This window comes from Dunckerocampus dactyliophorus, chromosome 1 (genome assembly GCF_027744805.1).
Source record: "Dunckerocampus dactyliophorus isolate RoL2022-P2 chromosome 1, RoL_Ddac_1.1, whole genome shotgun sequence".
Lineage (NCBI taxonomy): Eukaryota > Metazoa > Chordata > Actinopteri > Syngnathiformes > Syngnathidae > Dunckerocampus > Dunckerocampus dactyliophorus.
Genome location: NC_072819.1, coordinates 46,858,388 through 46,884,105, shown reverse-complemented (window position 1 = coordinate 46,884,105; position 25,718 = coordinate 46,858,388). Strand labels below are relative to the sequence as shown.

General features: G+C 42.3%; 1 protein-coding gene across 3 annotated transcripts in view; it reads left to right on the top strand.

Moving 5' to 3' along the window:
- Positions 1 to 25,718, top strand: part of LOC129190337 (gamma-aminobutyric acid receptor subunit gamma-3-like) — a 93,832-nt gene that overhangs the window by 11,113 nt on the left and 57,001 nt on the right. For 2 of the 3 annotated variants that reach the window (XM_054792938.1, XM_054792947.1), the window contains exon 3: positions 24,434 to 24,501. The exons of the other annotated variant lie outside the window; for it this stretch is intronic. In XM_054792938.1, coding sequence (XP_054648913.1) covers positions 24,434 to 24,501 — 68 coding nt within the window. The remainder of the gene's footprint in view (positions 1 to 24,433; positions 24,502 to 25,718) is intronic. 3 annotated transcript variants of the gene reach the window in all.

Genomic DNA, 25,718 nt, shown 5'->3' with positions numbered 1-25,718 from the left:
GTGACAAACATGCAAAAAAAATAAGGAATCAGGAAGGGGGCAAAAACTGAGGAAGTTGTATATGACGAACCTCGTTGTGCATATGAAGCGGCATCACACGGGAAACGCCCAGGGGATGGTGAAAAGTCATTATCTATATCAGAAAAGAGCGAGCCCCTGTCAGTGGTGAGTAAAGTCGGGTTTAAATGCTTCACTGAAGACTTCAAACCTCGCTTTACTACAGTATGTCTAGCTGACACTACAATGTGGATAAAACGATACCCCACATGCATAAAGAAGTAAATGGGTGAGTTTTCTCATACCTACTGTTGCAGACTATTGTTCCCTGTTTGAGTAATATCACTAGATCAAGCCTTTTTGTAACATTCCACACTACAAAATAAATCATAAAGGTATGTATGATTCAGATTAATCTGTTCCAAAAGGTCCAACAAAAACCATGTACGTAAACCGAATCCATTTTTCCCGTAAGAAATGATGCAATTCCAATTAATCCGTTCCAGACACCCACAAATATCAGACTCGGAATCAGCTTTACTCGCAAGGAATTTGACTCCGGTCAAATTAGCTCTCGCTGTACGTACAGTATACACAGGAACTTAAGAAATCAATAAATAATTGAAAAGTAAGATTAAGATGTGCCAAAGGGATAATAATATAATGACAGTGCAATTCAAGTGGGCGTGTGATTAATAGAACGGGACATTATCTACATTAAAAAAAGCAGGATTTACATTTAAGTTGTTTTATTTGGGGGGAGAAGGGGCGATAGCACTGACGTGTTCAAGTGAGTGTTTATCGGAGTGACGGCCTGGGGTAAGAAACTGTCTCTGTGGCTGATTGTTTTGGCGTACAGTGCTCTGTTGCACCTACCTGAGGGGAGGAGTTTGAACAGTTTGTGTCCGGGATGTGAGGGGTCTGCAATGCAGTTCCCTGCCCGCTTCCGGGCCCTGGATCGATACAGGTCACATATGGAGGGAAGGTCGGCTCCAATTATTTTTTCTGCAGATCTGATAGTCCTTTGTAGTCTGTTCCTGTCCTTTTTGGTTGCAGATCCAAACCAGACATGATGGAAGTGCACAGAACAGACTATAGAACTAGATCAGCAGCACCTCGGGCAGATTGAACTTCTTGAGTTGTCACAGGAAGTACAAACTCTGCTGGGCCTTTTTACGTACAGTCTATGCGGGAGGACCACTGCAAGTCCCGAGAGATTTGAGTTTGGTTCAGCTCTTGAACGGGTTCAATACACCAGAGGACTAGCTGGTCCACCTCCCATCTTTATGCAGACTCCTCGCAGTCCTGGATGAGACCGATGACTGTTGTGTCGTCTGCAAACTTCAGGAGTTTCACAGAAGGGTTCCATGAGGTGCAGTCATTGGTATAGAGGGAGAAGAGCAGTGGAGAGAGAACACACTGGTGCTGGTGGTCCGAGTGCTGCTGACTCCTGTCAGTCAGGAAGCTGGTTCACTGACAGGTGGAGGCTAGCACAGTGAGCTGGGAGAGCTTCTGGTGGAGGATCTCAGGGATGATGGTGTTGAACGCCGATCTGAAGTCCACAAACAGGATCTTTGGTCCCTGGAGAGTTGAGGTAGTACAGGATGTAGTGTAGTCCCATGTTGACTGCATTATCCAGTGACCTGTTTGCCCTGTAGGCAAACTGCAGGGGTCCAGCAGGGAGCCTGTGATGTCCTTCTGGTGGTTTAAGAGGAAATTTTAAAATGTCAGCAACTCAAAAATACTTTCAATTGAACAGTAGTATTTTTTTAGGCAAACATTTTTAGAAGACACAAGTGTGTCCTTATTTTGTGCCAGGGACACCAACCTGTCAAGTGCATCAGGCTTAGCAGCTTAATTGTGAGTGCGATGCTCGCTGGACATTGCGAGTCCATCGTTTTCAGCAGGTTTTTAAAGCCGTTTTTTTTCACTGTTGCAACGGGGACCATATCTTAGCAATGTGATAGCACACCTCTTTATAATAGCACACCGCTTTGCTGTTCCTTTCATGAGGAACGCAACAGGAGCGCGGCAGACAGCGTGCAGCTTCACACATTCCTCGTATTGGAGTTTGTGCCAAGTTTTAAGGTGGTGAAAAAGATGTTTTTATGCTCTGAATTGGAAGTACCTCCACATTACTGAGATACCGCTTATTCTTTGCTGTCGCTTCGACTGAAGCTGCTCCTCCCACCTCCTGCATGCAGAGATGAGGGAGATACAGCACAAAGCCAGTCTACATCAATATCAACGATATGGTTGGTTTTGATAGCGTGCTTAAAGTGAATATCGATATTTACAAAATATTGATGTATCGCCCAGCCCTACTATTTGCCAATCCGGCACAGTGTGGATGTGACATTTTTTCACTCCGCCAATCCCATGAACATTCCGTGTGGACGTGGCCTGGGATGATGATGGAGCCTTTGAAGCAGGAGGGCACTGCACACAGCTCCAGTGAACGGTTGAAGACCCAGGTGAAGATGGGGGTCAGTTGGTCAGCTCAGACTCTCAGGCAGGAGGGGGGCACACCATCAGGTCGTGGAGCCTTTTGATCTTTTGTCTCTCAAAGAGCTGAACGCACATCCTCTTCAAAGCTCTTCAGTGCAGGCAGGGGATTAGAGGAAAGGGAGAGTGAGGAGGAAGAGGAGGAGGCCAGGTGTGCAGGTAAGTGGGTGAAGGGTGTGCAAGAGTTTTCACAGCGTGAGGGGATGGTCTCATGCAGTTGGTGATGCAGGCCTTCCAAACTGATGCGAAGCGGGCCTGTAACTCGTATATCGTCTGTTAAATATCGTATGAAAGTCAGGATTACGCAGTCTGCTTGTACACTTTATCAGTGCAGTGCGCACAGTGTTTACAGGACGGACAAAGGAGACAGATACAGAGTTGCTCATCGTTCAGATAAAGATAATTGAAGAATTGCGTGGCCAGAATTTGTCGATAGTGTCTCAACTGTAAAATGATACGCAGGCAACAAGGCTAGTTTGTTATGTGTGCTTTTTGGCTGTACGAAAACACAGACATATTTGTGGCAATAATTTCCTACAAAATCCAGAGTGTATGGAAACCAAGGTACTGCTGTAATATAATTTCACGTGCACAGTGGATTGGTGGTTTGCATGTCAGCCTCACAGTACCCTCTGATTGTTGGTCACCTGTCCCGGGTGTACCTCGTCTCTCGCCTAAAATCAAATAGGGTACTCTAGGCTCCAGCTCAATACAATAAATGGATAAATACAATAAAAAATGTGAAAATTAAGATGAACTAGAACTTACCTGTAGTTAATTAGCTTAGGTAAGAGGAGAAGAGAAAAGCCAGGTACCAAATAACACGATGGCAGTGTGTTCTTGGACTTCGTTGCGAGTGTGTCACCTAAACGAATTTAAAAACTCAAATGAGCTCACTTCTAAGCAGTTTGGTGGCCTCAAGTGGTAGTTCAAATTAAATTTTAATGAACATTTCCAGACTTATCTGTCCGGAAATGGAATGTGATTAGAAGCATCTTCTCCTACTGATTGACCTACTGTAGTGGACCATGATACCGATGGACCACTAGTGCTAGCACAGACGCTAATGTTACTGTTGAGAGATGTGGGCAGTTCTTAGTAGCTTTCTTCAACTTACTTACTGCTCGTTTTAAATGAAACGTTAGTCATATTTGAGGAAATGGAGTTCTTCAGTAAAACAATCAATAAACAATCAATTTTGATTGACTAAAGCTGGGTTGTCCGCTGCTTGAATCCCCAAGGCTCTGTTTATGCAAGTCTGTTATGTTAATTATCACCAATCCATGGCCTTCTTCCCTCACTTTTCTCAGACAGGGATCAGACGGATAGATCGACAACGCTCGCTCAGATGAGGGGGCAGTTCACCACTGAGCTGTCTTGTGATGTTTCATTAAATGAAGGGGAGATTTTGGTTCTTGCTGGGAAACACTCAAACATATGCATATACCGTATCCCTGCACATGCATACAATGGTGTACATGCATTTCATGCACTGATCAATGCCGCTTGCAGCTTGTTGTCAGTTCTTGATGCAGTGGGACCTCGGTTAGCGTACGCGCCGGTTACCATGTTTTTCGGTAACATTGAAAATTTATATTAAACTGTTGCTTTGGTTTGTGTACATTTTCCAGTTAGCGTACAATATAGCAGCACATGTATTGTCGTGTTATTAATACACGGCATGAGTCCAACTGTGTTCTTAATGTATTTTTATTGCAAAACGTGCTTGTTAGCAGCCTAGTAGCTTGCTAATGAATGGAAACAGGAACCGGAAGTCAGCTCCATCGCCCCCGTGAGTGATGTCATCAGCGGCTGACGCCGTAGTTCCTTATAACTAATACAGTTATGCCGCAAGTCTGTGTTTTCCTTTTGATCACGGCTGCAAAATAAGCTGTAACGGAGCCAACGAAAGTTGCAAGTGTCAGCATTTTGATAAAGGAGGTGAGAAACACTTTTGAATTCGAGAAATAACTCGTAACGAAACACGAAGGTGGCGTCCGAGTGGATCTCGCTGCCACCACGCCATCTTTGTCAACAATCACGCAGAAAACAATTAATAAATTAATAGCTTAATTGAAAATGTAATTCCTGATGTGCTGTCCCCAAAGACACAATGTGGCAGCGAGATCAACCAGCACCTCCTTCCTGTTTTGACATGAATTGTTTCTTGAATTCAGTGTTTTTTCTCACCTCAAGCATAATTGAATTCAGTAAATAACTCATGACAAAACAGGAAGATGGTGTCCGTGAGGTGTCTTTGGGAACAGTAGTTTTCAATTCATCTCTTTCATTCGTCATTTATATTCATGTAGAATTGTTTTAAACATGTAAAACAATGATTATAAAACAAAAAGGACGTGTTTTGTGTTAACCACTGATGACATCATAGACTGGCGACGTAACTTCCGGGTTGCTAATAGGATGCTAAAACAAGTTTTCCGATATAAAAAATATATATTAAAAATACAGATAGACTCACGTGGTATTTTAACAACACGACAATTGGCACGCCATATTGTGCACTAACCAGAGAATGCACGCAAACTGAGGCAAAATTGTGGCGTACAGTTTTGACGTTAACCAAAAAATCATTTATATGCACTTTGAAGTGTTTTCTTTACATAAAGCTATAAAACTGGAACGGATTACAGTTGTCCCTCGCTACATCACCGTTTGGCCGTCACACTCTCACTCTTTTACAAAAATGAATAATTAAAGATCGCTGTTTCATGGTTGAATATGGCCTATTACGGGTAAAAAAATGAATATTTAAGCAAATTGTATATATTGTTTGCCTAAGTTATACATTTTGAAGTATTAAAATGGCTAAAAGAATTAAAACAAATATACGGCTTTCCGAAGATGTGATATGTAGTGTAACATCTGTAACTTGTTGTCTGCGCCTTTAAGGGGCGGGGGCCTGGGAAGTGACGTGTGTGACGTCAGCTAGCTAGAGTTGCCTGTGTTTAGCAGGGTGTTAGCAGTGTGGAGAGTGCGAGCACCTGGCCTCAGTTGTGGCCGACAGCAGCTCCTGTGTGAATGTTGACTTCATACTGTATGTGTTCTCTGGTTGTTAATAAAGCGACTGAAGCGCATCGTGACAAGTGATGGAAATTCCGGCTAATTCTTTTGGCCCGGCTCACTAAAAAGAGCCACCTCTTTCGGCTCCCAAGTGGATCCTCAGATAATTTTTTTTACCAAATCATGTGTATTGTGTAAAATGAATTACGAATGTCTGTGATTGGCTGGCAACCAGTCTAGGGTCTACCCCGCCTCTCGCCTGAAGTCAGCTGGGATAGGCTCCAGCATATCCCCGCAACCCTAATGAGGACAAGCGGCATAGAAAATGGATGGATGGAATTACTAATGAAAAAAAAAAGATATCAAATGTTTACTATTCAAATGAATTTATTTAAATCCTCAATGAAAAGCTACAAAAAACATATAATAATAATATATTTCAAAATACAAAAACAAAGACCCATCTCAACAGACAAGGTCAAATCTCTGCATGAACATTTCTAACTATTTACAATCAAACAACACAACATCAACAACACTCACACAAGAAAACACAAATGAAAATGAGCAAACCAAAAAGAAAAAGCAGCAACCAGGTAACAGCTGTGTCTTGACTGAAGATCGGCATTAAAAAAAAAAAACAAGTGCCGCAGCTTTGAGGGGCTGATCCTCTTTCTCCTTTCTGTTATGATGTGAAGTGAGTAAAAACACCTTAAGTTTTGAACTACAAATAAACTTGGTTCTTGCTTTGTTCATTTAAAATTGGCCACCACTTCATCAAAATAAAATAATTGAAATATTTTATCGCGGCCAGCGCCTCTCAAAGTTTAGACAGGGGAATAATTACATCCAGACTTGCCTCCAGCCTTCTTCCATCACACGTTCTGACACACTGACAGGTAAGTGACCGAGTCCGAATGAGGCTTGAGTTTAATGAGTCGTAATTTAATGAAGATTAAGAAACATTTACGTTTCCGTCCCTGTCATCCACCCGGGTGGAACAGTAAGAACAGAAGATCAAATCAATACGTGTTTTGACTTTTAAGTCCCCAAATACCAGAAAACTCTCCAATGACGCCAGAAAAAGTTGTTGAAAGAAAACATGCCATTATTATCCGCAATCAAAGGTTTTCACTCGAGCATCCTGTTTCATAAATGCTTGCATTTTATCACGATAAACACACAGACCTGCATGTGCAATTGCAAACAAATTCAGGCTCAGTCTGACACGGCGAGGCAAGCAGACGCCTTTTTGCTAAGAGAAATATTCCAATTATTTTAGCCTTTCGAATTTTTTTTTCAGTTTGCTTCCGAAAAAAGGTTGTGAAGCTTCAGAAAACCTTTTCTAACTTTAACTCCTTCAGCATTCCTGTGCTAATGAGAAAGCACAAAGGAATGGGCAGAGTAATCATGTAACGCCTCAAGGCCGAGACTGCTCCCAAAGTGGAGTGCATTAGGTGTTGATAAGACCAGGCTAGCACTGAATGAAGCCTGACACATTTCTCCCCACCTCCTGTGAGCGCTAACCACTTAATTGATTTCTATTTGGCCCCCAGTCCCCTGCATGCCCACTTTAGCCAGAGCAGCGGTAGTTCAGCCACCTTTTTCCACACTGGCTACAGGCATGCTGTGCCTTTTCCTGCAAAGGCACTCACAAGTTAGGTGGACAATATTGACATAAGTATTGGTACACCTACGGGAAATAAAAAAATGGAAGAAAATATCAAGTCGGCGCCCGCTTTGTAGCTATAACAACTTCCACTCTTCTTGAAAGACTGGATTTTTTTTTTTTTTGGCCTTTCGTGCAGAACAACATTTGTGAGGTCGGAAGGGCACTCACAATGGACTGAGGGAATCACTGGAAAAACTGATGAATCAAGATTCAGGGGCAACCAGCCCGAACTGTAATTCTTATAACTACAACACAAATAGCTCACCTCCCCTTTTTTTTGTCAAAGTAGTTGAACGTGCGATGAAAGTTGGGAGACTCCTGCACGAGAAGGAAATGCACACTGAAATACAAGATGCAGGCGAACGGATGTTTTAGGGCTGTCAATCGATGAAAGTATTTAATCTCGATTCATCACATTTGGTTCACAGTTAACTCCTAATTAACCACAGATAGAAGTTTTTATCTATAATAAGCAGGGCTGTCATAAATAACCCGTTAAGGGCGGTAACTCATTTATTTCATTCATTACGTTACATTTTTTTGTGTAATTAACGCATGCGCACCAAAGCAAACACGCCTCTCTGTCATCATTGTCATTACAAGAACGCGAGATGCATTTAGGGACACTCCGAATATCACAAAAACGGCTTTATAGTGCGTGTGTGTGTGTGTGTGTGTGTGTCTGTGTATAAAGAAACAGGAAGAAAAAGAAAAACACAAAGTGGATATTCTTATCCCTCACTTCGTAGCTCTTCATTCAGATGTACAATTTGCTACATTCAAGTATGCTGGAAAGCACACTGAAAACAAGTAAATGTACCCTAAATTACGTGATGTCTTTGAACGCAACCCCTCACTGATCATAATAACATGGTTTAAAGTGTGATTCAAATGTTCTGCTACTATTAAAGAGATGAGTGTTAGACAAATAGATTTTTATACTTGTGCGGTATCTTGACTGACGTATTCAGTTCATTTGGAGCTGTTAGTACATACAAATATATATAATCCCCATTTATCTTTCTGTTCATTAAATACAGTCAAAATGGGCATACTTCAGACATAGTTGCTAATTGTGATTAGTCATGATTCATTAACTTATAAACCGTGATTAATGTGATTAAAATTTATAATCATTTGACAGCCCTAATAATAATTAGGGAGGTAAATCTCTTTGCGATAGACGATTCGATACGCATCTAGAGGTTAAGATACGATTCAAAAATGATTCGATTCAGTGTGCAAACGATACAATTGGATTCAGCATGATTCAACAGTTAGATTTGTTACATTAATTGCATTACATTAATCTTACATTAGAAAATAAAGAAGTCAATTCTATAAATGTGGCATTCTTACAGTATTTTTAGATATGTAAAAAAAGCATATCATACTTTGGAGTTGGGGGTCCATACTCCCCAACCACCAGGTCGTGGGGAACTTTCAATGATTAATTGATTTAAAAAAATGATTAAAAAAAAAAAGAAAAACCCACTTAAAAATAATTTGTAAATAACTACAATCAGATTTTATGTAAAGGGTTATCATTTGGCCATTATTTGGTTAAAAAAATAATGCATAGTTAGAAATACCCTGGTTTGTGCATGTTTAACCCGAGCGGTCACTTGTCCCACTTTGTTCCACGGTCTTTGAACACATCATGTAACGTTCTCCCACACTGAACAGATAGACTACTATACTGTATTTTCCCCCTTTTCCTTTCATCTCATATTTGCTGTTAATGCTGCATTCAATTCATGCTTTTCATTTGTGGTTTGTGGTTTTATATTTGTATTCAGTGCTGGACATGCCCGGTCCTCATGCCAGCCATATGATATGCCAATGATGTCTCAGGAAGAGCTTGTTGCACCACCTCTATTTGTATTCTTTGCTAATTGAAATGAGGGTAAATATATCAAACATCCTATTCATTGTGCGCCCAAGGCACCGGCCCATATTTGGCTCAGTGATTGCTCCTTGTCGGCAGCACGTTTGCCTGGCAGCAATTCATAAGCAGCGAGACCTTTCTTTTGCCCTGCTCTCATTAAACCTTCCCTTCACAGACCCGTTATATTTCTTTGAGGGGTGGGAGCTGAATACAGTCTGGCACTGCATCAGCTGATACACACTGCCTATACATCGTGTGTGGAGTCTGCATCTGTGTTTTATGAAAAATAATGTAAATATGTTGAGGGTCAAAATTGTGTCTATTTTTTAAGATTGGTAGACTTTCCACCTCTAAGTTTGTGGATTCCACAAAAGCAAGCTGTCGCTCTGCGTATCAGTGTGTAAATCCATCCATCCATCCATCCATCCATCCATCCATCCATCCATTCTTTTTCTATGCCGCTTATCCTCACTAGGGTTGCGGGTATGCTGGAGCCTATCCCAACCTGTATATAGGCATAAATGATAAAATACTTTCAGTTGTCAAATGCATAGTTGAATAGAAGTGTTTTCATCCTGGATTTGAACATTGCCAAAGTTGGTGTTTGTCGCACATCTTCTGGAAGACTGTTCCAGATTTTGGCAGCATAAAACTGAAACGCAGCCTCACCGTGTTTAGTCCTGACTCTGGGCACCCACAGGAGACCCCTCCCTGAGCTTCTAAGAGCCTGAGGTGGTTTATGTGGCTGTAACAAGTCGGAGATGTACCTTGGCGCAAGACCATGAAAACACTTTTACACAAGCAGAGCTGTTTTAAAGTCTGTTCTCTGAGCGACAGGAAGCCAGTGCAGAGATGTGAGTACTGGACTAATACCTGTATGGTCATATTTCCTGGTTGCTAGTCAGGACTCGAGCAGCAGCATTCTGGATGCACTGCAGCTGTTTTACTGCTTGTTAAGAGAGTACAGTAGTTACAGTAGTTCAGCCTGCTGGAGACAATGGCATGGATTCATCTCTCACATTCACACTGATACTCACATTCATACCTATGGATAATTTAGAGTCTCCAGTTCACTTAACATGCATGTTTTTGGAATGTGGGAGGAAACCAGAGTACCCGGAGAAAACCCACGCAAGCACGGGGAGAACATGCAAACCCCAAAGATGCCCATGCACATACGGAGCTTCGAACCCAGATCTTCCCGATCTCCTGACTTTGTGGCCAACATGCTAACCACTAGGCCACTCTGGAGCCCCCAGTGTTTAATTAAGCTGTTAATAATTGTATGAAAAGATGAAGGCTATAGTTAAGGCTATAATGACTATTTTTGCTGAGCCGGTCTGATGTATGCTGCTGGTTTTTGCATAAGGTAAACAGCAGTTTCCCAGAAGTTAGGTGATTGCAGATAATTTATCTCCCAGCTCCCAACAACTTGCATCGTCAAACACATACCTTGTCCGCCTTGTTTTCCCACACAGTCCTTATTCATGTTGAGATTCAATCAAATGAAAACACATTCGAATTAGTAGGTAAAACCTCTATCGTTCTGTTTTATTGGTTTTCGGGGAATCGTGGCATGATGCAAGCTAAAGTGCGCCTTGGCATTTATCTCAAATGTTAAGCAAATAAATCCATTATCTCGCAAATGCATGCAATCGATGTCAATTAAACTGTTTTTCAGTGATTTTTTTTTTTAAATAGCCCCAGTCCTTCGAATCATATTGTGTTTCTAGAGTTTTTACACTCTGCCTGTCTGAGTGAAAGAGTCACCGACATCAGTCAAGTTGCAAGCGTACTGCAATTTGTGTACTGACAGACTCAATCTTAAATCTCCAAGGACAGAAGCAGAATTCAGCCTTGTTGTGATTACCAACACTGGGCTGACATTGGGATATTATTTCATAGACGCTCATTTGGCTTGAAAGCCCATTAAGCAGCTTCATAACAGATGACAAAGGGAGGTAGCTTTGCTGTGAGGCATTGATGTAATCAGCGTAGCTTGCCTTTTGACCTTTAACGGTTCTTCATTCCAGCTAATATTAGCATTGCTAATCGACTATCATCTAAGTCAGGAGGCTCAAACTCAACTTACCTGGGGGCCGCTGGAGGTAGAGTCTGGGTGAGGCATCAAGTATTCAAGTCATCACATTTTCTCAATGTTTATTAATAACAGTTGATAACATGAACCGTTCTTCAGAACATAGGCTTCTCTTGCTTACTCCTTGCTGCCAGAGACCTTCCTCTTACACAGTCGATGGGAGCGCCTCCGGCTTCCCAGCATGCCTTGCAGCAGTTGCTAAAGTTATGTGTTTAGCGTTAACGTAGTTGTTGTTTATTATTCCCCACAGTAGTAGTAGTTGCCCCATGTGTGTTTACTTACTGTCATTTTTTTTGTGTTTGTGTGGGTTCTAGTGACTTGTGACACTTGCGGGTGTCTGACCAGATAAAGCACGCATCGGCCGTCTTGTGTCGATGTTCACTTTGTGCCTTACTATCGTGAGAATTGACGGCAGATTGTCAGAGGCGAAGTCAGCATGTGTGATCGCTGACGTTTCAATCTTATTTGACTTTGTGGCATCTTTGTTTACACATTTCGCCTGTCACTGCCTCTCGGCCATAGTTATCAGCTTTGTAAATAAAGTGCGAATTAAATGTTGGCAGTCAAATAAAACACAAATAGATCACATCTCCTTTTCACTAAATGAACAGTTTTGCAATTGTTCTCTGCTCATGTTCTGCCGGTTGTTGAAAAGCGTTAAGTAAATAAGCTAATGAACATAATGAGTGAATAATATAGCAGCGGCACGACAGAGCGGCGGAAGTCCCATGCAGCCCACCACCGCAGCTTCAGAAAATCCTAGGGGAAACCCTGCATTGTGATATATTCTTTGGCATATAGCACCGTTTCAAAACAGGTTACAAAGGCGCCTCCTTTGGCTGCTGATGTTTGCGGCAACGTATTGCGTGACTTCTGGTTTTCAAGCTCACACAGCGTCGCCGCTCTGTGTAGTTATTGTATTATTCGCTCTCTCAACTCAATCTCAATTCATCCGTCCATCCATTTTGTATGCCGCTTATCCTCACTAGGGTCGCGGAAAGGCTGGAGCTTATCCCAGCTGAAGTCGGGCGAGAGGCGGGGTACGGTTCCAGCTAGACTTCTGTTAAAGTGTACTTAGCACTTATTCTGCTGTTGTTTTGCTACTTTACCTTCAAGCTAGCTTAGCGGCTAGCATGGCTTCTGGTCTCCTCCTCCTCTCGCTTGCGCGGTGCGTAACTATTCCTCGTCCTCCAGTCTTCCGGCTTATGAGAAATGTAGTTTGTAATTTGCCACTACTTTTGAGGAGTGGACATACTTTGACGACGTGTTGCAGCCCGATGCAGCTTGTCGCAGCTAACAGAGCAGCTGGCAGGGACTCACTTGTGGCATCGTTTCAGCAGAGAACATGACAGCACAAATATGGTGCAGATTGGAAATATCGGCAGGCGCAGACGTAATTTGGGAGGAGGAGGACAGAAGGGACATGCCCCCCGCGCTTTTCCAAAAGGCAGCTTTGGTCCCTTGTAGTTTTTACCGTCCAAAAACAAGGTTACGCTATATAAAGAGGAGATAGGACCAAGTGGAAAATGGCTACTCAAGTGGAAGCCTGTTTCCCTTTAGACAAGTCCCACAAGTTCATCGTTTAGCTCAGCTGATTTTTTGCTACCGTGTGATTGGCCACCACAAGAGCCTGGACTTGCACTCCAGGGTTTTTGCTAGTTGGCCAGAGTCCGTGTTCGTCTGCCACTGTAAGTTGTTAACATGGTGGACGTTTATTCTGCCTGGATCACGTTAGCTAACGTAACATTTGACACCATGCATGTGCGCGTGTCCATGCATGGGTACGTGTGTTTGGTTCCCCCATCTCCCAACCTCCTCGTGCCCTACCGCTTAACCCCACCCCAACCTCCTCAAACCCAAGCCAGTTGTGATGTAAATGCTCCCAGACTTGTTTAAGATCTTTTTCCCAACAAGGGCACTAAGGGCTGAGCCAATTGGTAATCAGATATGTATTATGCTGTTATCCACTGGGGTAGATCAGAATCATAACCTACTCTGTGTCCTTGTTTAACTGCTGGTTGAGTAGGACCCGCTTATCTAGAAAAGGGCTCGCACTATTTGGGGTCAACTCTCAATCAACTTTGTGGATTCCCAGCGAATGATTCAAGCGTTGCATATTACGGTAACATTCACCATGATATCTTAACTTTTTAATTTGCATAAAATCTATCTGAATGCCTGACTGTTGGCAGAAGCAGCAGCTCATTTTTTTAATGCCTGGCAAATGTGAGGCAATGGGGGCTGAAGGGCTTCTTCACATACTAACAAGGGAGTTGAGAGGTCACGCATGAGATGATGCACATCCACCGTGGCTGTGCTTGTGCAACAGAATGCAAAGCAATGGATTATAGAGTACACCGACTACTCTCCTCCGTTGCTCACTTGAACTCTGAACCACAAATGTAACTTTAATGGCTCGATGGACTTGGACTGTGAGACTGTATTGGTCCCACTAGAATAATCCAAATGGAAATGTTTACAGGACAAAAAGTAATCTAAAAAACATGGTCACATTCTTGGTCACTTCTCTTTCTATCTCTTCTCCTCCAATTGCTGAGTTTTTCCCAGGCAGTTCATGTCTAGTAGAGTCCTGGTCGTCCCAAATGGCTTCCATTTTAAAATTTGACATTAACCCCAACAGAATGTTTTTGTAGTGGCTTGTTTTTTGCTGCGATACTTTGACTGTGAGCGTTTTATAGATCTTCTCAACCTTTCCAAATCACCTACAATCAGACTATGTTCACACTGCAGGGTGTGGTGCCCAATTCAGATTTTTCAGTTCAAATTCAATCTTTTTATGTAGTCGTTGGCAATACATTCGTTAAGTCAGTGGTTCTCAACCCACGTTGCCGCTCAGTGACAGGGGCGACCTAAATCACGTACAATTTCAACTAAAACTTCTTAAATAGATTGTATTTAAAGGGCCCGTTTGCAACAAGTTCGCAGAGGGCGCTTACGTGCTAGCGTGTTGCAAGCCCGCCGTCTTACCGCTCAGGAACAATATACATTTTTATCCACAAATTCAAAAATAATTTGAAAAAAAAGTGTGTTGTAAAGGTTTTCTGTACATGGTTTATCTGAGGAGTTGTATGACAGCATCTGGACTTGGACCTGGATGAAAGGCGAAACATCTTAAAGAAAATCAAGCTAGTCCAGCTGCTCTGATTAAACTCCTCACATGTACAACAAAAGGTACAATTCAAAATATACAAATTCGACTTTTGTTCTGATTAACTCAGCGGACAAGTTTAATGACGATAGGAGGTCCATTTCTTCTGCAGACCACACTTCTGTGTCTGTTGTGGCGAATTCAAGGATTTTGTGCAAACCGGATTCAACATTTCACAGGGCAAGATTTTTGTCTTTGGCAGTTTGTAGGGAACATACTGAGATATCTGTTCCACCGAGCGCGTGGGCGAGGAGTGGGAGCCAGGAGTGGTGGGACATTGACGTGAGTCGTGACTTCAATCAGTTCCACAACATCTTTTATTTGCCACTGACTGTTTTCTGCTCCTTCGTCCGCCATTTTCCTTCGAGTCTGTCTATTTTGGCGACGAATTGTGAGGTTTGTCGCCTGCTGATGCCATATAAGTCAGATATACTTGACCCAAACATCCGTACTGCAATAGTATTGGATACTTATCAAATTTCTAGCCAAATACGAAAGAGGCCTGTGTGGCCTTTGAAAAAAAAATCACAATTTTATTGTTCACACTGACATGAAAAAATCAGATACAGGTCACATGTGAGCAAACAAATCTGAATTGACCTGCAGTGTGAACACAGCCTAAGTTGTATTTTGAAAACATATTCTCATCATTGTTCAAGAGGAATGGAAGGACCTGGGTTTGATTTCAACAAGTTTGATTTGTGTCATTGGTTGGTTTGATTTGCTAACCACTTGGCTCCTGTGCGGCTCGAAAGACTGAATTATTGAATGATTTGTGTCCATGAGAAATTTCATTTTTTTAAGCAGGCTCCTGTATCTCCATTTTGTGATCATGCTGCCTTTTTATACATATATAAGCCACACATGTACATGTCATAAAATGGCATGTTGTGGCGCGCACGAGTCTATGAGGACCAGAGAGTTTATTATTTGACAGAAGCCAATCATGAGCAATGAGAAAGCTCACGACGAGCTTGTCAACTAGGGATAATACATTTTTGCCGAGTACGAGCATGAAACGAGTACAGCTCGTCATTATCCGGAATTGTGATGAAGGAAAATCCTCATTGGTTAATTACTTATATATTCACTCATCACGCTCTGTGATTGGCCAGTCACACAGAGCGACCGCCCCTCCGTAGACTGACTCCCTACAGCCAGAGAGAGGAGCCATGCCTCTCACTCTTTGACACACAAACGCAATACAGACAGTGACCCTCTGCTTGCTTGGCTTGACTCCAGCTCACGTTCTCTATTTCGTTTTATTTCGGTTTGTATGATATTTAAAGTTAGTCGGTAGTCGTTCCGTACACGGTGCATTTGACAGGACAGAGTTAAAAACGGCTTGTGTCGCATTGGTCACCGCCTCTACTCTGGATGGAGTTTTTTAGGTTTTCCTCAGCTCAGCTCTAAAGTTACTTGGTCAACTTTCATTACGTTTTTTTTTTTTTCCATCTGCTTGTGTCACACAGATCAGTAAAAAATAATAATAAAGAATAAAAAAAATAATAATAAAGTCTTACAGATCACTTTCACACATACACAGTACACATATAGCTGACTAATAAACAATAAATATGGCAACTTATGACCAATTTCAGACTTAAAATAATGTACCGATTTAAGCCCCACCTATATCCGGTTGAATCACACCCACTCCGAGTACAGATACGGATGCATATAATTTAGATGGGTGAACACATACAGATACCGATATAGATAGTGGTGTACTCGTTCATCCCTATTGTCAACCCGATGGAAATCGCAGGATGTCATTACTCAAAATAACAGTCTGACTCAAGGTGTCACTAAAACACTAAAATCATCGCACAGCAACTTAACATTCAAAATGTAGCTAAGAAATATACAAGTACCAATACAAGTTTAAAATAAAAAACCCAACAATTTTAACGTTTTCCCATAATGCCTTTTGTCCCAGAAAAGCATTTTATTGGATGACAAGCGACATAGAAAATGGATGGATGGATGGATAGATGGCTGCCGAGGCGCTGCAATGCTGCCTCTGTCCACCAGAGGGAGCCACAGGAGCCCAAAGGGAGGCTGGCGTCATTGCAGCGCCAACTAACCAATGAAACACTTTGCTAGGATAACATGCATTATGGGAAAACGTTAAAATTGTTGTTTTTCTCATTTTAAACTTGTATTGATACTTTTATTGTATACTTCTTAGCTACATTTTGAGTGTTAAGTTGCTGTGTGATGAGTTTATCGTTACTTGTAAGATGACACCGTGAGTCAGACTGTTATTGAGTAATGACTTCCTGCGATTTCCAATGGGTTGACAATCTCGTTGTGAGTTCACGGATAGCTCGTGATTGGCTCAAAGAAAGGTAGTGTGTGTTTTGGCTTTGTGAACAAACTATCTAATGTAAATAGTTGAACAAACCAGCACAGTACTACAGTACAGTAGAATGTGAAGAACAATTCCAAAGGGTGACGACAGACTTTGAAGACCTTGATGGTAGCATCTGGATTGCTGATACCTGCAGCTCTCCCAGAAGGGGAGCCGTGTGGTCAGCTGCCATCCGTCAATGTGTTTGTGTTTGCAGAGGCTGACGATGTGTAATGCATTTGTCACGGGCCGAGCTGTCATGAAAGCTCTTTCTTAATCGAGGCGTAATACAGAAGGGGCCTTTTTTTTCCGTTGAAATGCAAGATTAGGAGGAGGATGTGAAACATGAAGAGGATGGAGATGAATCCACCTGGCCTCAAAGGATCTGTTTCTCCCATTAGTGGAAATGGTTTGATCCACGCAGCTTCGTGTTTGCGCTTCCTTCTCGCTTAAAAGTTGTCTCTTTTGCCCAGATGAAAGAGAAACTAAAGAAGCTCTCCAAAGAGACATCATTTAGACCCTGTCTATAGCTTTTCTTATACATCACTTTGTAAAAGTACCGGAAATGATGCAGAATGATATTCAGGTGGCTTCTGGCTAGAGTAATAAATGTGTTTCGTGTATGATTCAAGAATATGAAAAGGACGTCAATGTATTGTCCCATGAGCCTTTGACTGGCAGATTTCCCCAAATGGACAGTAGAGATTTGATTATGAGCCTGAATGGGGGCATGATGGCCAATAATTGTGTTCAAAAGAAGGTTAAAGAGTTTGGCAGAGGCCTGCAGGGCGCCACCAGGAAAGCCTGTTTTCGTATTGAGAATAATGTGAAGTGAATTTGCGTTATTGTGCAACGGGGTGTTAGAATACATGTCTCCCACCTCTGATGTGCACTGTAGCGCTCCTTCAGTTCATTGCATCCAAGCAGCTTCCAGTGTGTTATGGTATTAGCGGTGCACCAATCTTTAAAAAGCCTCACCTTCCAGTTCCCATTCTGGCCAATGTCATTTTATTTTTTAACTCAGTCAATCCCAGCCATTTTTCAAAAGGCAACCCCGTCAGTACCGGCCATTTTAGACGATTTGGACTGATTTTTCAAGGCACACAGAATATTGTCTGCTATGGCTATATAAACATGGAACCTAACAACTTTTATCTTTCTTCAGAAAATAAAGTTTGCGTAACCTTCTTCACGCGACACACCTCCATGCTCTTCCACTTCCTCCTTGCTGTCGAGTGTGTTAATACATGCAAATGATCCATGCCGAGCTTTAATCAAACGCACTTCTGCCACCTTGTGGCCGTTTTTATGGCTTCAAACGGCAGTGACAGTGACGTCTATTATCGTGCAGTTGCGTCATTACCTCTTTTTGCTGTGCAATGCCATGGAATCCATAATTTTGCTTGTAGTAGCTTTGCCCTTTTCACTGCTCACAAGCGCTAACAGCGGGCCGCTGCCTGGGTCTTTGCTCCAGCTAGCTTTAGCTTTAGCCTTAGCTAACTGCCAGCTGTCTGTGACAGTGGCTGACTTTCAGACCTTTGTGGAGGCAGATAAGATCGGTGGATAAGTTCGTCGATCGTCGATTCCCCCAAATTAAGGAAATCGGCGCAGATCGATCGTTGCACGCTTACCTGGTGTGGTTTATCTGTTTCAGACATGCTTTGCAAATTCCATCACGAGGTTGCGTTTGCACAGTTCAACATGTCTGGAAAGCAGTAGGAAAAAGCGGGTCTTATTTAATCCCGCCCACCCCCCTCCATGTCTATTACGGATAATTCTTTCACACCATATCTTTTCATATTGACACTTACAGTATTTTTTGTCATTTATATTTTCTTCACTTCTCGTGTCAAAAGAAAGCAGTGTTATTTTCCTCAGCGACGACAATTGCGAAATTATTTTGCTGACGAATTATTTCATGACGAAAACGAGGCGGTGACTAGCTAAACATGACTCTTTGATGACTAAAAGGTGACCAGTCTTGTGTGAGTTTTCGTTGACAAGACGAGACTGGACGAAAATGTTAGTGACTTTTACAGGTGTACTTTGTTTACAGACAGAACACTTGTGTCCCTCTTCATCCAATTTCCAATTCTTATTGACATCAATTATATTTTTTATATTAAAACTAGACTAAACTAGACTAAAACGTTTTTAGTGTTATGTTTTTTTTACTTTTTGGCGACTAACTCTGGACTAAAACTATCATGTATAGAAATGACTAAAACGGGATTAAAACCCCAAAAAACAAAAAACTAAGACTAAGACTAAAAACAAAATGGATGCCAAAAACAACATTGAAAGAAAACAAATTGAAAAAATATAGCAAGAAGCAAATAGGAGTCAAAATAATAAGAGTGTGTAGCTGGTGTGATGTTATGGAAAAGGAAGACAATAAAAATGTTACAAATAACACGAATAAAAGTGGTAATATAGGAGAAAATAAATATAAATAAATTAGAATAGGTGGAGACACTGGACGACAAGGAATAAAATTGCGTTTTGTCAGATGCCCATTGATGTAGCTTGGTCGTCTTCATCACCAGTGGCACCTTGTTTTTTTGTTGGTGAACTTCGTGATGATGACTCGGCATGGGCCGGTATGAGATTCTGATGGTATGATAACCTCTGGCAAAAATATCACGATTTGACGGTTTCACCGTGTTAAATTCTAGCTTTAATATGTGTTATTTTTAAATATCTTTTTTTAAAAGACAAAAAAAAGTCATTTTTAAACCATATATTATAACACAGCGGTAGGGACCGCATCTGGCTCTCGATTCATAGGTTTTTGTTTTTTGTTTTCGCTAGTTATAACTAGCCGGCTAGCAGCGATATCTAACTTCACTGCAATCTACTGCATTTCAGAAATGATTAGACAATGTTTACCAACAATTCAAATCATGGCTATTTACGTGGAGTAGCAAATGATGGAATATATAGTAAAAAAAGAGAGACGTTACTGTGAAACTCGTAATTGCTTACATTTATATGTTTCTTTCGATCTTCGCGCTTTCGTCTTCTCAGTGTAGCTCCGCCTTCTCCTTCATTTCAAGTGTGGTAGCCTACCACACTTGTTTTCAAGGGGTGTATACCCCATAGCACTTACCACAGCACACCACTTGATTCTCGTGAACGCGCAAAACCCAGGGATAAGGGGCAAGACAAGGGGTAGAATTGGGTTTCAGCCTTAAAACTCATTCTTGTACCCGCATTGTCCTTCCAGTCACTACCCAAAGCTCATGACCATAGGTGAGCGTAGGAACGTAGATGGACCGGTAAATTGAGAGCCTTTCGGCTCAGCTCCCTCTTTGCCACAACGGACCGATGCAGAGTCCGCATCACTGCAGACGCCGCACCAATCTGCCTGTCGCTCCTTCCCTCACTTGTGGAACATATTTAAAATAAATAACAAAAAATAGCTGAATTCTTTCTAAATAAATACTAAATACATCAAATGCAGTTGTCAATGTAGTCCACTGTGGCTAATCCTGCAACTCAAGTCACAACACAATAGATCATTTCTTAGTTAAAAAGTGACCAAGAAGGTGCCAGCATAAATCTTTTTTTTTAAAACTCGTAAAGCTACATTATTTTTTCATAGTAGCAGGTCACACTTTTCCACAGACTTCAGCTTCCGGGTCATGTGATTGTTGTTAGCAACTGAGACGTTGTTACGTGGTTGTTACTTGTTGTTCAGTGGAGAGTAAATGATTTGTACCAATTATCCTCCACTCCTGCCTCCTGCTCAATCACATCTCCACATTTGGTGACCCTCCACATGAGTAATATGTCGACCGACACCGGCGACAATGGCGCCATTCAGTGCTAAAGCCTGTGCCCGAGTATGGCAACACAGCACATGCCTGTGGTTTCAACACAATGAAGCTCAGTTTTATAGTGTTTTTAGTGGTTTTGAAACAGTGACTTTTTCATACCGTGGAATACCTTGAAACCGGTAGCTGGCCCATGCCTAAAGATGACAGGTGTGGTGTTGGAATGCATGCATCGATGTTGTTGACATCCACATCCATTCCCTTTTATTGCCGAAAGTTAGCTACCTGTTGCTCTGAAGCAACAGCATCTTGTGTAATGTGGAGCCCAGTCACAATCACACTGTTAATGCATGCGGACTGTTTCAAATCATATATTCTTCACAATATTCCCCATTTAACGTGACTGTGGTCTGCAAACAAGCTCAGTTTACTGTTTACTGTCATTTGAAGACATGTTTTTGCACACTTTGGCTAAATTTAGTTGTTTTTGGTTATAGGTTTTAAACAAAGCTGTGTCCCGTGGGGCCAAAGCCTCTTCCAGAGCAGAAGACATGACTGTTTTTACCACCGGACTTGTACATATTACAAAAAAAAGACATTTGTGGGCGTGACTAAAACGGAGAGGTGGACAGTTCTTTTAGCAAGAGAATTGTTGTCCCTAATTGGACAGCTGGTGGAGCGTGACACATTGCTGGAACGGAACCAACGCCTCCCAGCAGACCTCCACCAACCCAACTGTGTGCATCAGTGGCCCAGCACAGCAGGTCCTCTGGGACACAACGCACTGATCCGCACACATCAACACAACCGTGTGTCCCTGGATTCAGTTGGGCTGCAGAATTAAATCCCAGTGCTTGCAAATGACTGGATGTGTCAGGTCTCACATAATTTAGCATATTACAAAACTCAACAAATTATTGCAGCATGACTAACAGGTGAAATGAATATAATATGGGTCATGGATTAATTAAAAAGTTCTTTCATGGGACAACTCACAGCATTAGGTTTCATGCAAGCTGTTTGGTTTTCTTAATTGATTCCACTGCAGTGTCAAAGTATCCTTGAGTCTTTAAAATACTGTTGGTTCTTTTTATCTGCTTGCACTATCATTTGCTCCTGCTCAGTATCAGGCAATATGTTTATTCCGATACAAAAGATGCAGACTATAAAAACATGGCTTTGAAGGGCGGATCCAAATGCTCACATGCGTAGGTGTCATATTAGCATGTTGCAAGACTGCTATTTCCTCAGGTGTACAGTGTTCCCTCGCTAGTCCCCTTGCGGACTCGCTGTTTCACAGAATTCTTTTTAGTGATTTTTTTACGCCGTATGAACATGGATTGTGTTCTGCGTCCCACGCGTTGTGCCTGTGTCCTGATGGGCTCAGGGAGAAGCCATGCATTGTGTTCTGCGTCCCGGCTAAGGGACCGTAGACCATTGTCAATTAATCTCCTCCATGCCTTCCTGTGCAGTACAGAATGCGTTCGGCTTGCCAAATTTACATAAATGTTTGATTGCTAGCAATGTGACTCAGAAGCGCTGTTTGTTTGCAAGTTTTACCCCGACAACACCCAAGATGTCGACGAAATGTTCTGCGCCGCCAAAGACACCTGCGGTCGCACCCAAACGGCACCATAGCACAAAAAGCTGGACTTGTGGATATGCTGAAGGGAGGTAGAAGTTGTAGCTGTAGGACGCCATTACGGAATAAATGAATCTTCAGTTCGAGGAGGAGGACAAGGAGGAGGAAAATACGACAGGAGCAATATGTTTTAACAAGGATACAAGAACGCTACAGTAGAGCGGAATGAATGACGCTAGGGCAAAGAGGCAAGGTCAGAGGAATGACTCACTTAATAATTTCTTGTGTCCAACCTCAAGGTTGATCATTAAATTTCAAACGAAGGTTTGAACTTTTTTGAGAGTGTTTAAACAAGATAGAAATGTGAGAAAATGTCCATGCCTGTCTGAGAAAAGTGTATAAAGTGTATGGTGAGACTTTTTACAGCCTCAAAACATATATAACAATAATAATAATAACAATAATAATAATAATAATACTTATTGCGGGCTATTTTGGGTACCTATCTCCTGCGATAAACGCCGGAACACTGTACGTTATATTCCTCATATATACCTTTTTCTTGTTTAACGCGACAATAAGGATAACCACGTTATTAGCGTTCAGACATTTAATAGTTCAGATGTTTTAGTAAGACTGCAGTGCAGGTTCATACGCATGTACAGTGGCATAAAAAAGTATTTTCCCCCTTCCTGATTTCCGACATTTTTGCATGTTTGTCACACTTAAATGTTTCAGATCATCAAGAAAATTTAAATATTACTGAGTGACAACAAAACTGAACACAAAATGCAGTTTTTAAGGAAAACATTTTATTATTAAGGGAGAAAAAAATTCAAACCGACATGGCCAAGAGTTTAAAAAGTATTGCCCCCCCCCATTAAAACATAACTTATGTGGTTTATCACACCTGAGTTCAATTTCTCCAGCTACACCAGAGCCTGATTACTGCCACCCCTGGTCTCAATCAAGAAATCACTTAAACAGGACCTGCCTGACAAAGTGAAGTAGACGTAAACATCCTCAAAAGCTAGACATCATGACGAGATTCAGGAATTCAGAAATTCAGGAACAAATGAGAAAGAAAGTAAATGAGATCCATCAGTTTGGAAAAGCTTATAAAGCAATTTCTAAAGCTTTGGGACGCCAGCGAACCACAGTGAGAGCAATTATCCACAAATGGCGAAAACATGGAACAGTGGTGAACCTTCCCAGGAGTGGCCGGCCAACGAAAATGACCCCAAGAGAGCAACGACGACTCATCCAAGAGGTCACAAAAGACCCCACAACAACATCCAAAGAACTGCAGGCCTCACTTGCCTCAGTTAAGGTCAGTGTTCATGACTCCACCATAAGAAAGACACTGGGCGAAAATGTCACAGTTTCGAAAACAGCCTGCATGGCAGAGTTCCAAGACGAAAACCACTGCTGAACAAAAAGAACATTAAGGCTCATCTCAGTTTCGCCAGAAAACATCTTGATGATCCCCAAGACCTTTGGGAAAATACTCTGTGGTCTGACGAAACAAAGGTTGAACTTTTTGGAAGGTGTGTGTCCCATTACATCTGGTGTAAAAGTAACACCACGTTTCAGAAAAAGAACATCACACCAACAGTAAAATATGGTGGTGGTAGTGTGATGGTCTGGGGCTGTTTTGCTGCCTCAGGACCTGAAAGACTTGCTGTGATAAATGGAACCATGAATTTTCCTGTCTACCAAAAGATCTTGAAGGAGAATGTTCAGCCATCTGTTTGTGACCTCAAGCTGAAACCAACTTGGGTTCTGCAGCAGGACAATGATCCAAAACACACCAGCAAGTCCACCTCTGAATGGCTGAAGAAAAACACAATGAAGACTTTGGAGTGGCCTAGTCCAAGTCCTAACCTGAATCCTATTGAGATGCTGTGGCATGACCTTAAAAAGGTCGTGCTGGAAAACCCTCCAATGTGGCTGAATTACAACAATTCTGCAAAGATGAGTGGGACAAAATTCCTATAGAGCGCTGTAAGAGACTCATTGCAAGTTATCGCAAACGCTTGACTGCAAACCTTTGCTGCTAAGGGTGGCCCATGTAGGTTTTGTTTTTTTTCCCTCCCTTAATAATAAAAAGTTTCATTTAAAAACTGCATTTTGTGTTCAGTTGTGTTGTCATTTAAATTTGCTTGATGATCTGAAACATTTAAGTGTGACAAACATGAAAAAAAATAAGAAATCAGGAAGGGGGCAAACACTTTGTCACACCACTGTATCAAACACGTAGTAATGTCACATGTAGCATATTTTGCTAATATTATATGCAGTTGATAATTTTCTTATTTATTTATTTTTTTTGGCAATTTTCATTCACCCTTTGACCCTTTTGACTCTTTCAGTGAAGCCGACAGTCGTCGATGTGGGCATATATGTCAACAGCATTGGGCCCGTGTCATCCATCGACATGGTGAGTTCAAGCGTCAAGTTTCTGTGTTATGTGCTGTGCAGGTCTGGAACCCAGAAAACAATTATAGTCTCTTGAATGAGAGGCGCACAAAACACAACAAAGCCAATAAAAGACACAAAAGGCGATGGTGTGCAGCAACTTAACTGAAAAAATGCACCATGAAAAAAACGTAGTTGTAAAACAAAGAAAAGCAAAGAGAACAGGAAGGGCAAACGTGGAACGCAACATTCTGTTTTTCACTGCCAGTTGGGTCTGTGTGCACAGAATTGTGTTATCACAACCCACCGTGCATACGTTTTTTGGGGAGGCCACGGCCGCCACGTTTTTCTGAAAACGTGTGGAGGGAGTGGCAAGAGCAGCGTGCTTACACCATGCGCGACCGTGCACATGGTGTAAGCACGTAGAAGCCGTGAGCGCTTGCGTGCATCGTACGTTGCGCACGTGGTCAGTGAGTTGTACGTGCTTACAACGCGCTTGCAACGTATGATCTCTGTGCGATTGACACGTTATCGTACGGAAAGCCGTATTTACACGTGCTGCTCACGTACGGTGTCCTTACTCACTCGCATGTTGTAAGTGCGTGCAAGTACGATGAACGGAATTATTTCCGTCTGATGTCAGGAAAGGGGTGGGACGGTATATACTATATATAAATGTATAGGACCACCTTCCGAGGTTCCCCAGAAGTCCCTGCTGCCTCAAGATGCCACCCATTCCACCGCAGGGACTCCGGGTTCCGATGCTGCGAGAGCAGCTTCAAGTGGCAGCGCACCTCCGGCAGCACCCTCCTCATGCTCGGACTCTATAGCGTCACCATCTGACTCTTCTTCACTCCTCGCCTCTTCTTCTCTGGCTCTCTCATCTTCCGCGGCCCGTTTGCGTTGGGCCTCTCTGGCCACATCCGCTACCTTTTGAGCTGACCCCTTCTTCTGTGTCTTGGGCATCTTGGAGATGAAATGTTGGCACTCGTCCGCCAGCTTGGCTTTACTGCATAAATCAGTGCGGAGCGTGTGCTTACTCGGTGCGGTCTATGTGAGTTCTGCATGCTCATTGGACAGTTCAACTTTGGAAGTGCCGGGTAAGCACGGATGGCGCACTTATCACGTGCATGCTCAGGGAGTCAGTGCGGTATTGTGCGCAAGGGCAAGCGCGTCACCCGTACAGGAGGTGAATCCGTAGCCCCATGCAGCCCGAACGAAGCCAAAGTTCCTCCTGCA